At 40.8% G+C, this 14026-nt stretch overlaps 1 protein-coding gene across 4 annotated transcripts in view; it reads left to right on the top strand.

The window, feature by feature from the left end:
• Positions 1-14026, top strand: part of PCDH11X (protocadherin 11 X-linked) — a 949600-nt gene that overhangs the window by 148603 nt on the left and 786971 nt on the right. The window contains exon 5 of one of the 4 annotated variants that reach the window (XM_074964442.1): positions 6681-8936. The exons of the other annotated variants lie outside the window; for them this stretch is intronic. Coding sequence (XP_074820543.1) covers positions 6681-6686 — 6 coding nt within the window. The 3' untranslated portion in view covers positions 6687-8936. Of the gene's footprint in view, positions 1-6680; positions 8937-14026 lie in introns of those variants that run through there. 4 annotated transcript variants of the gene reach the window in all.

The raw sequence follows: 14026 nt of genomic DNA, 5'->3' as shown, positions 1-14026 counted from the left end.
GGTGGGGGGGTTAATATCTTGTTAAAGATTTGAATGTCTTCTGTTAAAGTTATTTGAGTGAATTAATTTTGAATTTAAATTAGGCAATAGAAGAACTCTGTGTGTGTGTGTGTACACGTGTGTGTTGATTTTACTCTGGAACTTGAAGGTTGTTTTCTCAGCACCTGTTGGGGCCTGATCTAGAGCCCACTGAAATCAATGGGAGTTTTTCTATTAAATTCAGGATGCTGTGGCTCAGGCCCTGTGAGCCGAAAGAATCCGCCGTTACCTGTTCAAGGGCCTTGCATTCTGTCATCTTCTCCCCAGCAGAGACAGCTAGGCCTGTGGCAACCTCTGGAACCATCCAACCATCTGCCAGAGAGGGCTGTTAGAAAAGAATGGAAGGCAATTCCTTTGGCAGGGACGGGGGCGAAAAAATGTGGGTACTCTCTTTCACTGTGCTTCTAGCCCGTGTGGACTGATGTCAGAGCACTCCTTTTCCCCTGATAGGGCAGAAAAGTACATTGCCCCTGGAGTATTCCTCACCCCTGAAATTATTTCAAGGCGATTTTGTGAATATGAGTATTATGAGACATTAGCACAAGGTGGGATTATGGTATAGATTTTGCTTAAATCTGTTGTCCTCCTCCTTTAGACTTAATTTTGTTTGTGTCCTGGCAATGAACACAGAGCTGGGGAAACTTTAACAACACATCGTACAATGTCTTTTACATTCACTTGCAAACAGCATTTCCTTTAAACGTTGAAATTAATACTCTCATTACTTAAGCAAAATATGAATAATTTTGCTAATGAACCTATATAAGTATTGAAACAAGAAAGGAGTTGACTGGCCTTTGTGTTGGATTTTATTACATAAAGGGAATAATATTTTTAAGAAAAGTAAAGAGAACCAAATTAACTGTTGGTCTGCAGTTCTAATAGATAGCTTTAAACAGTCAAATTTGATCCTAATAATGAAAGACTCTGTCTCTTATATATGGAATGGCCTCATTTCCATTTAAGAATGTGAAATTGGATACAAGTGAGTGACTCAAGACAGTATAATTTGAAGTTTTCAGTTAGTTCTATTAGCCAGTGGAGAGACTAAAAAAAACAACAAAACACCTTTAAAAAAACCTTTAAAAAAAGCTTCGTATAGCACCACAGTACTTCAGTTGTCATGCTATTCACCCTTTTTCCAACCTCAGAGATTAATGGCATGTTTGAGATTAATGCAACTGTTGCTTCATGCATTCACTGACTTTGCAGAAAGCTTTAGGCAGAGCTGAGTCCTGATGGAGAATAAGTTACATTAAAAACTCAAATACTCCAGTGTTTAAAAATAAAGAATAAATGTTTCCAAATTGTGAAAAAATGTGCTTTAGCCCAGCACTAGCAGTTATTGCAATGCATCAGTTTAAAAACAAAAAGCTCTCTGAAGCATGACTAGAAAAGGAACAAAATTATTTACTCAGTTTTCCCTCCCCAAATTTCAGAAGTTGCTGGGATAAATGGGTCTCTAATCAGAATTATCTCTGGTTTTGTTTCTGCAAAACCAAGATCTCGCTCAGTTATTATGAAACAAAACCCACCTTTGGTTGGACCATCTCCATTTGAAACAGAATTGAACTATCAAATAAACATGTATATGGACCCACCAAAGTGTTAAAATTTGGCTGCTGGTCCATCTGTGCAAATAAAGCCTGGTTTGGGTTTTGCAAAGCTAAAAAATGCTCCTTGTTTCTGTGTTACCGCTTGGATTGGTCTAACTCAGTGCTCGTCACTATTTTTGAAGTGGGGGCCACTTTGGCAAAAAACTTCAATGTGAGAAGCACATCAACCTGACACAGACGGTTGAACACATACCCGACACAGATGGTTGAACACTCCGAGTTCTTTGTTGGTTGATATGGTAATATTGCCATTATTGGTAATATTGCTTGGAGTTCAGGAGGGGGATGGGGGGCTGGCTCTGGGAGGGGGCTCAGGGATGGGGCAGGGGCTTGGGGTGCAGGAGGGGGCTTGGGGTGCAATTTCTGGGAGGGAGTTTGGGTGCAGGAGGGGACTCCAGGCGGGGGCAGAGTGTTCGGGTGCAGGAGGGGGTATAGGGTGCTGGCTCCAGGAGGGGGTATGGGGTGCAGGAGGGGGTATGGAGTGCAGGCTCTGGAAGGGGGCTCAGGGCAGGGGCTTGGGGTGCAGGAGGGGCTATTGGGGGCTGGCTCTAGGAGGCTGCAGGTTGGGTGGTGGAATAGCTATTCAGAACCTGCCCATTGAAGGGGACGGCACTTACTTCGGGTGGCCCAGGCCCCACGCCATATCTAAAAGGGGCCAATGTGCCCCTCCAGCCCCTGGCGGGGGGCACGTGGCTCTGCGTGCTGCCCCTCTCTAAAGGCACTGCCCCCGCAACTCCCATTGTCCACAGTTCCCTGTTCCCGGCCAATGGGAGCTGCGGGGGGCGGTGCTTGCAGGCAGGAGCAGCATGCGGAGACCTCTGCTTGTCCCCCTTCCCCCAGGCCCGGGGGGGCATGCGCGCTGCTTCCGGGAGTGGTGTGGCACCGGGGCAGGCAGGGAGCCTGTCTTAGCTGTAGCCCCACTGCTGCTGGAAAGCGCGATCGACAGGGAGCCGCACTTAGGGTCCATGGGAGCCGCCATTGCCTCGCGGGCCTTGAATTGAAGAACACTGGTCTAACTGATCTATAACAAAATGGAAAATCCTTATAGTATTTGTTCTGATGAGATGTGCTGAATATATGTATATTTAGAGGGAAAAACACAGAAGAGAGTGTTTGAAGGTTTTTCATTAAAAACTGAGACACCTTGAGTGGCCAAAAGGGAAAGGAAATAAATACCACAACCAGCCCAGGGCTGTTACTGCTGAAGGAATCAGAGAGACCAGGAGCAGCCAAAGGGCAATTACGCCATGAACCACCAAAAGGGGTGGGAATGAAGATGCTACTGGAGAGGTTTAGAATGGCTGAAGAAGGAAAAGCATGATACTTATGTAATACCTATTATGTGTGTGTGTGGCGGGAAGAGGGAGAAAGATAATCCATATTATTTTTTGAAAAGTCATTTCACAGTAATTATTTTATCAATCCGAGTGGCCACAAATACATGGAAACTTATAGAATAGGAAGTGTTCTTTTGTGAAGTATTAGAAATTAATGTACTAAAGAAGCTTTTCAAAGTGATAGACTGTGAAGAGACTAGTTGTTAGTAATAATGCAGTGTTTTCCAGGGTAGGACAATTAGGGACTCATAAAATAGAGGTGACATTGAGTGTCTTCCAAGTTATCAACTTTTTATTAGCCAGCTTTGCCAGTTGTTTCGGGGGGTGGCGATATATTTGTTCGCTATAGAGCAAACCTCAACAGCAGAAGGATCAGGTTTTAAGTCAATAGGACTTTTGCCATTAAGCTTAGTGGCAATAGGGTAAGACTTTTAATAAAATACTCTGATAAGGTTGCACATGTATCCCATCTCTCTCCGCATTTTTCATTCTATACTCACAATAGGTAGTGAATAAACATAGGCAGAGAGAGGCAATATGAGTTGGTGTATGATTTATGTGTTGGCATAAGAGCACAATTTTCAAAGTTAGGTGGCTAAACATTTGCTTAAAACAGCACTTAGGTGCCTCAAATGGATATCTGGACATCAAGATGCATATATGAAGCGTGAACAACTGTAGAGCCATGTGCCCTAAAGTGAATGCCATATCTGAAAATTGGGGCCAAAGCGACAATATGCCAAAAGGCTTCTTTAAAACTTAGCAATCTTTTCCTGTACTATCCTTCCTCTCCTTGTCCTTTTCACATTCCTGTAGATGTTCTTGTCCAAAAGAGGCTCCACATGGCCCCCATGCCAGGTTAAATCCCGGGAGCTGGGGAATGCTGGCCAATCAACACCCCTTCCCACCAGCTGGCCAGAGACTCCCATGGGGAGGGCCTACCTAGTGTCCCTTAGTGAGTGTCTCCCTCCCTTGCTTCTGGGACTGTCCCCTTCACTGGCAGTCCCATCAAGTTCCCTCACCCGTTGAGGCAGGTGGGTGGCATTTCCTGAAGGACATGAAGTGTTTATATTAGGGTCCTGTGATTTTTTTCTAACATCACTCCTTACTCTGAGATGTTGAAGTTAGAACAAATATTACCTCATCTGCTCTCAGAAAGCAAAAGAAAGCACAACTGAGCAGGAGAGCAGCTTAGTGGGAGAGTCAGGTCAATAACATCAGGTGTATTTTTGTAAAAAATGATTATTTGATTTCCAGGAGATGTTTTTAAACAGAAATAGTCAAGTAAACTTATAGAGTTTACATAGATTCAGATTAATACATAGAGTGACCTGGTACAATTTTAATCCACATTTTTAGTGATCAAAAGTCATAAATATCATGTGGGTCTGCAGTGGCCTACAGTATGCGAGATGAGTTTAGGGCTTCTTTCTAGTTCCCACTGGACCAATGTCCACAACCGTAGAGAAACAAACAAGTGCCTCCACCAGAACTGGCACTACTATTCTTACTAACCGGCGCATGGAGATCAGGGACTGAACAGGCGTGGAGCCTGAACTCCTGTCTGGCTTCAAGTCAGGATTGAGCCATGTTGGCTGAGCAGTGTGGGAAAATGTGCACTACCACTGCTAACGGTGTAGCAGTTCTATTTATAGAGCTGTCAGTTGCCAGGGCTATCAGTCAGACAGCTTTCATCAGTGTGTTCACTCACAGATCTGAAGGACAATGGGAATGGCAGAGATGTTTTTCACTAACACTTGGTAGTTGGGGACACTAGCTGAGATCTTCAAAAAGGCCTAAGGGAGTTAGACATTCTACTCCCACTGAATAGAAATAAATACAATGGGAGCTAGGCCCCCTTGTAAATAAACTGCCTCTGTTGGACTTCGTCCCATGCTCACTGTTGGTGGCTTCAGTGCACTTGCACTCACATCAGTGGTGAATTGGCTCAGTGTGGCTATGTTTCTAAATGTGACTGTGAAAATGAGATTGTGGGGCTCCATACTTATTTCTCAATTATTCTGAGAATCACATTAGCTTAGTTTACAAGTAAAAGCACCATCCTCTCCCTCACTCACATACTAATAGCTCTGCAATCCCATGCTGTGGTCTGTTTAGCCAGGTATCCTGTCAAAGACTGTAACCAGTATCAGATACTTAGGAGAAAGTTCAGGAAACCCTATCACAGGCAATTATGGGGTCATTTGTCCCCGGGGAATGTTTGTTTCTGAACCTCAGTGGTTGGATGTTACCTTAAGGCCTTCAAAAAGTTTTGCTTATTTGTAAGTATTTACTATGATATTTCTAATTATTCTTGTTATTTTGTTCCCTTTCTGGCTTGAACATCATCACTGGTAACCCTGGCCCAACTGAAGTGTACTACCACGTATGTAGTAGTAGTTAAGGAGCAGTTGTGAACATCTTGAGATGTTCTCCGCTTGAAGCTTAAAGCATATTCTGAACCTCTCACTAATAAACATGAGAAGTTCTACTGAAGTAAGGCTGGTCAAAATAAGTAATTTTTGTTCATGGGAAATTGAGAAAATCTTTTTTTATTTCTTGGGAAAATGTTTCAGTTTTTCAATTAAAAATCAGAATGGAAAATTGGACAGAAAATTTTCAGAGTTTGGTTTTTTCATTTTTTCCCTTCCTCTTTTTTCCCCCCAGAGGCAGAAAAATAAAAAGAGATTGTGGGAATTGGAAAAAAAGGGAGGGAGCGAGGAAACTGAAAAAAATCAGTTTTTATCGAAAAAATTAAAAATTTTGAATGATAGCAAAAACCTTACTTTAGTCAGAATTTTTTATCACGTCTCCCTCACTACATGCAGAAAGCATAGCTGTTGAGAACGTGCCATGTTACACTTTTCTGCTCATGACATCACTTTGATTTGTTTCATAATCATAGTTCATAATATGATTTTGATCATCAGTGAGATCTGGTTTATGTTTTACTGTAATTTCTCCCATTTATTTCATCCTTTATTCTCTCGCAGAATTTTTGACAGTCACTGATAGTGATGGGCAGCCTATGGCAATGTCCTGACCACTGGCTGGTGTTTTCTTGGTGAGCTTGTTTCCCGGTAGCATTTTCTTGCCCATTGGGACAGTTGATCTGATCAGCCATTCGCTTCCCCGACTTTTGCTAATGCTGATACACCTGACTGGTGGTGCCAGGATTGGAGCAAAGTGACTTTTTGCAGCAGAGTTTTACATTCTTGTGAATTGTGGCCTGGAAGCATGTCAAGTGTCTGCTAAAACCCTGTCGAACACAATTACATGTTTTTGTTCATGTTGTGGTGTTCTTCTTCTAGATACATTTTAGTAGAAGCAGCTAGGGACTCCATTTTTGCTCTGATTATATAAATTAATGGGAGGACTGATAATGTACTACTACTTAGTATGCCTACCATTCCTCTTACTTCTATTCTCAAATTTGGTGTTTGTATGTATACACATACAAACGTGTGTGCACGTGTATGTATATGTATATACATTTTATTTATATATATTATATATATATTTAATTAATCAAAAATTGTTGTAGAAGTACACTTCAACACTTCGAGTACCCCACAGAACACAGAGGTATTGACCTAGTTGAAATTTGACAGGCAAACTTTTATGGTATACGGGATGCAGGAAATGATGCAGGAAAGGGCTTTTCTCATGCTGTTTCTCTGTTTGCCAGCTCTGAACGTCATCGCATCTGATGTTATGTACTGAAGTCGTACGTGTACACAATGATGTTAAGCCAGCAAACATGAAAACATGGAAATAGCACGAGAAAGCCCTTTGTCCTGTCTCTGATTGCCGAAGAATTTTATCGTCTGATCTCCAGAGGGGTTTGGAAGTGGCGCTGAACTGTTCAAGCTGCCCTACTGAAAGGTATCCAGGGCAAGATTTTTTTAAAAAAGAAAGAAAGACAAAGAGACTTTAGTATGTTGTGCTATAGTGATCTATAATGTTGTTTTGCAAAGAAAAAAAAGTAATATGATCCATCAGTCTGTGTGAATGATGGTTATGATAAGATAAATCTATTGTTTTTCTTATGTTGCTTGTAAACACATTCTTGTTCCAGGACCTTTGTCCTTATTTATTTGTGTTGAAAAAATTAGTTGTGTTTTTAACGTCTATAAATATTGAAAAAGGGAGCAATAAATTTTATGCATACATTAAAAAAGAAAGAGAATGTAAAGTTCTTTATACTCCCTGCATTTTTTTAAATCATATACATGTTATCACTTTACTTATATCACCATAAGCCATGTTGTGAATTAATTATTATTTATAGTTATTTCCACAAGATTTTTAATACTGATATTGCTGCTATGGATCATAGCTACAAATGATCAAATCATTGCTGTTTATTTTTATAGGCTCAATAGGAATAGTGGGAAAATAACTACTTCCTGCTTGCTTATTCACAAAACTACTATAGTAAGCATTCACCTTTTAAATTATTGGCGAGCGTTCACTTAACTTTTTAACTAAACATTATTTTACCTTATGCTTACTGAAATCTTGATAACTTCTGTATACCAGGTGCCATATGCTTAATCTTTTCAAATACTTTTTTTTAAAAAAAGGCTTGCTCTTAGAGTGATAAAGTAGAAAATACCGTAAATTTGATTACACCTTAAACATTTTGCATATTTAGCTAGCACAAATTAAAAATTGCTGGCTTTTGTAGTTGTTGGTTGGGGCTATTTAACTATTTTTGGTTAACATTTATTTTTCTAAAGTTAAATTGCTTTACTTTAGCACATCTGATTTAGGAAACAAAATTTGCTAATGCCTTCAGTTGCAACTTGGTTCCTGGTTCCTGTATATCTATTGCATCACATTTTAGGCAATAATGCTTAAAAGGGTGTGTGCATTATTTAACAATATTAGTGTTTCATATAAAATACAAAATTTCTTAGGAAGCAGAAGGAGTATAAAGAACCCTGTTTTCTGCACTTATATGAAGACTCATATGACATTAGTTTACTAGAATAAAATGGGGTATAGTCTTTGATTTTTAACTCAGATGTATACAGTATGTGTAATTTTCTTTAAATGGAAAAATTTCTTAATGATTCATCAGTTAGACTACCAAATGGAATTCTCATATGCTACTGTATGTTTGATGTAAAAGTATTTAAAACAGGCTTGTACGTAAATATTTCCATTGCCTCAGTTCTTAGATTGCAGAGTGTCTACAATGACGTTCCCTTCATATTTGCTATCTGGCTCTTTTTAAAAAAAATGGTTATTTGGCTATCTGGTCTGTAAAATATAATAAATTTTATTAATAATGAATTATGTATTGTAATTTAGCATATTATATTGCATAAGCATAGATATGACTGTTGTAGAAGAATATTTCATTTGTTATAATGAAATCTTTTTCCTGGGAAGAAGATTTATTTACAAGACAGTTTCACCATTCATATTCATACTCCCTTTAGAGTACTAATTCTGCAAGTTAAATGAGCACCAAGTTTCAACAGTAATGGTATTTATTGAGTTTTCCTTCAGCACCACAATTTAGCCAGTTCTTTTGGCTTGTTGCCTGCATTTTACAATGTAGAAATGGAGGGAAGTCTTTGTTTAATATACTATTATGGATAACATTGAGTCTCAGTGAGAGAGTTTGGTCTAAGAAATGTGATCAGCACCTTTTTCTATAATTACTTTTTGCCTAAATAGCACACACTGTCGGTCATTAATAGAAGGAAACATCCAAAGAGTTCTGTGGTGTGAAGAACTGGCTTCCGTACCCACTAGTGCAGGAACTCAGCCAGGTTTCAGAATATTTTTTTGGATGACTTCTGTGGGTACTGAGGCTGTAGACCAGAGGAGGGCAAACTACGGCCCGCAGGCCGCATCCAGCCCGCGGGACCGTCCTGCGCTGCTCTTGAGCTCCCGGCTGGGGAGGCTAGCCCCTGGCCCCTCCCCTGCTATCCCCCCTCCCATGCAGCTACGCCGCCGTGCAGGCAGCAAGGCTGCTAGTCCTGCCACTCTGAGTGGCATGGTAAGGGGGTGGGGAGTGGTGGAGTTGGATTAGGGGTAGAGGATCCCAGGGGGCAGTCAGAGAGCAGGGGGCGGTTGGATGGGGCGGAGGTTCTGGGGGTGGCGGTCAGGGGACGAGGAATAGGACGAGGAATGGGGGGGTGGGTTGGAGAGGCGTGGGAGTCCCAGGGGGCCTGTCAGGGGGCGGGGGTGTGGATAGGGGTCGGGGCAGTCAGGGGACAGGGAGCTGGAGGGGGGGTTGGATAGGGGGGTGGAGTCCTGGGGGGGCAGTTGGGGTGGGGGACCCTGGAGGGGGTGGGGCGGTCAAGGGACAAGGAGCAGGGGGGGTTGGATGGGTTGGGGGTTCTGAGGGGGGCAGTCGGGGGCGGGAAGTGGGAGGGGGAGGATAGGGAGTGGGGGGGCCAGGCTGTTCGGGAAGGCACAACCTTCCCTTCCCGGCCCTCCATACAGTTTCACAACCCCGATGTGGCCCTTGGGCCAAAAAGTTTGCCCACCTCTGCTGTAGACGATCCATAGGTAAAACTCAAAGGTGAAATGTTCAGGTTTGATTAGGATAAGCATCCAAAAATTAACTTCTTGAGTCTTGGAGATAATGAGTTGGAAACAGTGTGAGAACAAGCTTTCTCATTACATTCCTGGCACTTCCACTTTTGCTCCCGGTTGGAAAATTTTCAAGAGCTACTTTTTTCCTGGTATTTTGGTGGTTATGATTCCAGTTATAAAGTGTAAATGGGAGGAAAAACATGATTTTATAACTTTTAAAAGGCTAGATTTAGAGATTTGGAGACGGTTCAGCAGGCTGTTGTTTTTTCCAAGCCAGTAACTCCTCTGTAGGTAGAAAAGTTAGGTTAGGAAGTAAAGCCCAGATCCTCTTAACTCCCATTGAAATCACTTAGGTTTTGTGACTAAATCTCTCTTTATGCCCTACTTCATTCCTCAGGTGATTTAGGAGGGCCAAATCCATCAACCAATTTTTCCACAAAAAACAGATGATGTAGCTAATGCACTAGGAAAACAAAACTTTTTAAGAATTGTTTTCAAGTCCCATACCTGATCACTTTTTTTTAATGGAACAGTCCTTTCTATTCTTCCTAGTTGTGCATTTTAATTTTTGTTTTCTTACATCTACATATTAGGGTTTTTTAAAAAAAAGACTCCTTGGCAGACTGGCAGAGGACTTGTTCTGAGAGCTCTTTCCCCGTAAGTGGACTCATGGTACATTCTCACTAAGGTCTCATCTTCATTGCTGGCCACTTTCTAAGTATGTACAGGTCAGTTTAGTTCTACACTGATCTTAGAGAGGGGAAAGATAATTGGAGTGCAAATCCAGAGAAAAAAATTCTGTGGATAAGTACTTTTTGAAACTTTTAATGAGGATTTGTGTCCTGAATCAGAGCTGGGCTTATGTGATTGCTGAGCCAAAACCAGTGTGATTCCTGTGTTACATTCACCAATAGAAGTGCTGCTTCCTGCTGAATAGAGCCCATAGTCAATGAAGACAAAAGTTTTGAACTAGTTCAAATACAGTAAATAATACAAATGCTGCTTTTTTAAGGGAAGACTAAGCATATTTTCTTTTGCAATAGCCATCACATATTTATCTTAGTTTGAAGCTTAGCTATACTGAAACTTCAGAATTTAGATTTTATCATTAATCACCATAATCTCAGCAAACCTCATGAAGATGTGTATCTATGTTCAGTGCATATGCCACTCCTGTTGCCATTGCTGGGAGTTGTGTTTGTGTTTCGAAGGGATACTAGGATATCCTTTGTGCTAGTTGCAGTACTGCAACTGGTTCAGCAAACCAATAACAGAGTAGGCAAGCTTTACTGATTTTAGCCCTACAACACAAATAGCCAAAGATGGCCCTCAGATATTGTTCTTCTGCTTCCTCTGACATGTTATCGATGCCTGGATTATATGTGAATACATGTCTACCAAAGTTTAGTGCCATTCATAATCTCAGACTTCTTGTTGTTTACCCTGATTTCAAGCGAATAACAATAAGGAAAAGGAGGGAGAGGTAATATCTTTTATTGGAGCAACTTCTGTTGGGGAAAGAGAAAAGCTTTCGAGTTTATACAGCTCTTCTTCAGGTCTTCATCTTTTTCAGGTTGTCATCATCTTCTGAAGAGCTCTATGTAAGCACAAAAGCTTGACTTTTTCCCCAACAGAAGTTGGTCCAATAAAAGACATTATCTCACCCACCTTGTCTTTCTAATATCCTGGGACCAATACAGCTACAACATCAGTGCAAATAAGGGAAAGCTAATATTAGAGATCACACATGGCATGTAAAATGCATGTGTGAAAGCTACGTGTAAGTACTCTGTCATAACAAAGAAGTTATTGGTCTTGGGGGGAATTTGTCATAGTCCTTCTGAATTTCATTAAGCAGAGGACTGCTAATGTGTAATAGGGTACTGTCAAAAACTAAGATGGTATGTGATATAAAATAATTTTTTAACATATACTGTAATGCAGGCTCATTTTCTTATGCATTTCAATGTTTTCTGTTATCATGCTGCATATATTTATGGTACATCCTGGTCTTAAGTATTATTTGTAAAATATTTTTTAACAAAGATTTTTTTAAATATATTTTTTTGCTTTCAAACTGGATTACAGGCACTGTTCCTTTTATGTCTTGTTTATCTATTTCTAAAATAAATTCTGTTTGAAGACTACTTGAATACCCTTTGGAGAAGCACTATTTTTAAATTCTGCTATCGGTCTATTAGCTCTCTGCTATAAAATACATGAAGACACACACACAAATTGTTTTGACAGAGATTAGGAAGAGAAATTATTAAATCCACTTTACCACAAGTGAAATATTGTAACGTTTTATTGATCTCTAAGAAAGAACACCTCTCCCGAGACCATATACTCTAGAGCAGTGGGGCCCAATCAGTACACAGCTGCGGCCCATGTGACATCCTCAGGGCCATACAGGTGTTATTGGATGTGGCTCACATAACACTGCTCTTGAGTAGCTTAGCTCTGTTTTCTATCTTTCCTATCAAAGGATTAATTACTTACCCAGGGAATGTTCAAGAATAGTTAATCATCTTCTAGTGGGGTGGAAAAGTTGCCATTAGATGTGGTATGTGTGTATGCACATGCAACACAATATGTAGTATATATAATATATTATCTAGTATGTAAGTTTACATGTGTCTATATCTATCTATCTGTTTCGCATCAGAACAAAAATGAGCACCTGCAAAATGGGAGAAAGAGACAAACTCTCTGTAGCACAGTGATTAGGGTACTGGCACAGATCAAAGTCTTCACCCTCCCTGAGGTAGCTCTTCAGGACACAGGTTTGCATCCCAGAGCACTCCACATGTGGCAAAGGAGGGACTTGGACCTGTGTCTCCCACATCCCAGGCCAGTGCCTTAACCTCTCTGAGAAAGCTTCCTGATGAAAAGTTTTGTTGAAGCTGATAAGGTTCCAGTTTTGCTAAAACAATTTCAACCAGCTCTACTTACTGCATAAATATGCACATGTACGTATAAAATTTAAATTTAGATAGTGTAATCACGTACATGTGGATTTTTCATATTTAGTAAGCTTGCTGTCACCTTTAGGGCTTTTTTGTAAAGTGAAGAATTTTACAATGGTAGATACAATATTTCTACTACCTTTGAACCAGGGTTTTGAACCATTTCAGCTTTATGATAGGTGTGGATAAATGCTGAAGCCTATTTAGCAAGTAACACTTTATTTTGTGAATGAGAGTTGCATGATGCTGTCAAAGAAATGAGGTTTGACTTTCCGCATGAAGCTGCTATCACACTGAAACAGGCAGTTGAATTTTAGCCTGTATCCTATTCAGATATTTCATCCTTCTTAGGTCAAGGGAGGGCACCCTTTACTGGGCTTGATAACTTTGCTTTACCTTTGTTCTATGTTTGTTTCTGGAATATGATGTTAGATTTTGTTCTTGATCTGATTGCTCCGGTCCAGCCCCAGATATGCATCAGGGACCTCACCTCAAGGGGACTACCTGTTGTTTTGATTGTCCAGTCAGCACAAAAACTTCACTCTGATCTGAAGCAGCCAATTGCAGATAAGCTGCAGGCAGGTAGTCACATTGACATAATTATGGGATTGAATGACTCCCACTATGGGTTTACTTTCCTGAAGGAAAATAATCTTCCATTCCACTTATTAGGATCCATGTACTGATAGTCTCTCTCTCTCTCTCCCCCCTCATCCCCATTACCATCACCAAACCACTTCTGTGTTTAAAAAAAATCACTTATGACAAGTTCAGGTCTCAGTCAGGCACTGAGACACCTCTGACTCAGGTAAGCCAAATAACCACTGACAGAAATATTTCAGGCAAGTGATGGGCATTCAGTGCCTCATTTCCTTTGACACCCCATCCCCCGACTGCTCATGTTTCATGATATGAAAAAGCAGAAATCATATTTGTTTGATTTAAGAGAAGCTATCCTGATACCTTTTACTCAAATGTGAAAGTACATGCAAGTATACAGCTTCTGTGAGGAAAAATGCATTGTCTCCTATTTCCACAAACCATCTGGGTGGGAATTGATTTAAGCAGTATAAAACAATCCGCCAACCCCAAAATAACAAAAACACTGGTTATTTGCCGGGGTGAATGTTACCAACTACTAATAATTGAAGCACATAATCAATGTCACAAACTATTTAAATACCAACAAAGCAAATGTTAAATATCTGGGGTAAAGGTCATTCAGTTTGTCAAGCAACCTCTTAACTAGTAGAAATAGAACCATGACACTGCATAGTGAAATGCTTTCTGGAGATGTACGTAGTTATCACTGAGTGCTGCCTTGTAATCACTCTGTGTTTGGGGAGTTTGCCAACATTCAAGACTTAACTGGAATACTTCTCTTTGTGTTAACGGGACAGGATGGGGCTCAGGGCTTGGGCAGGGAGTTGGGGTGCAGGAGGGGGTGCAGGCTCCAGGAGGGAGTTTGGGTACGGGAGGGGGCTCAGGGCTGAGGCAGGGAGTTAGG

This window comes from Natator depressus, chromosome 9, assembly GCF_965152275.1.
Source record: "Natator depressus isolate rNatDep1 chromosome 9, rNatDep2.hap1, whole genome shotgun sequence".
NCBI classification, from domain to species: Eukaryota; Metazoa; Chordata; order Testudines; family Cheloniidae; genus Natator; species Natator depressus.
Note: the sequence above shows the minus strand (reverse complement) of the source record. Positions and strands in the feature narration are given on the sequence as shown.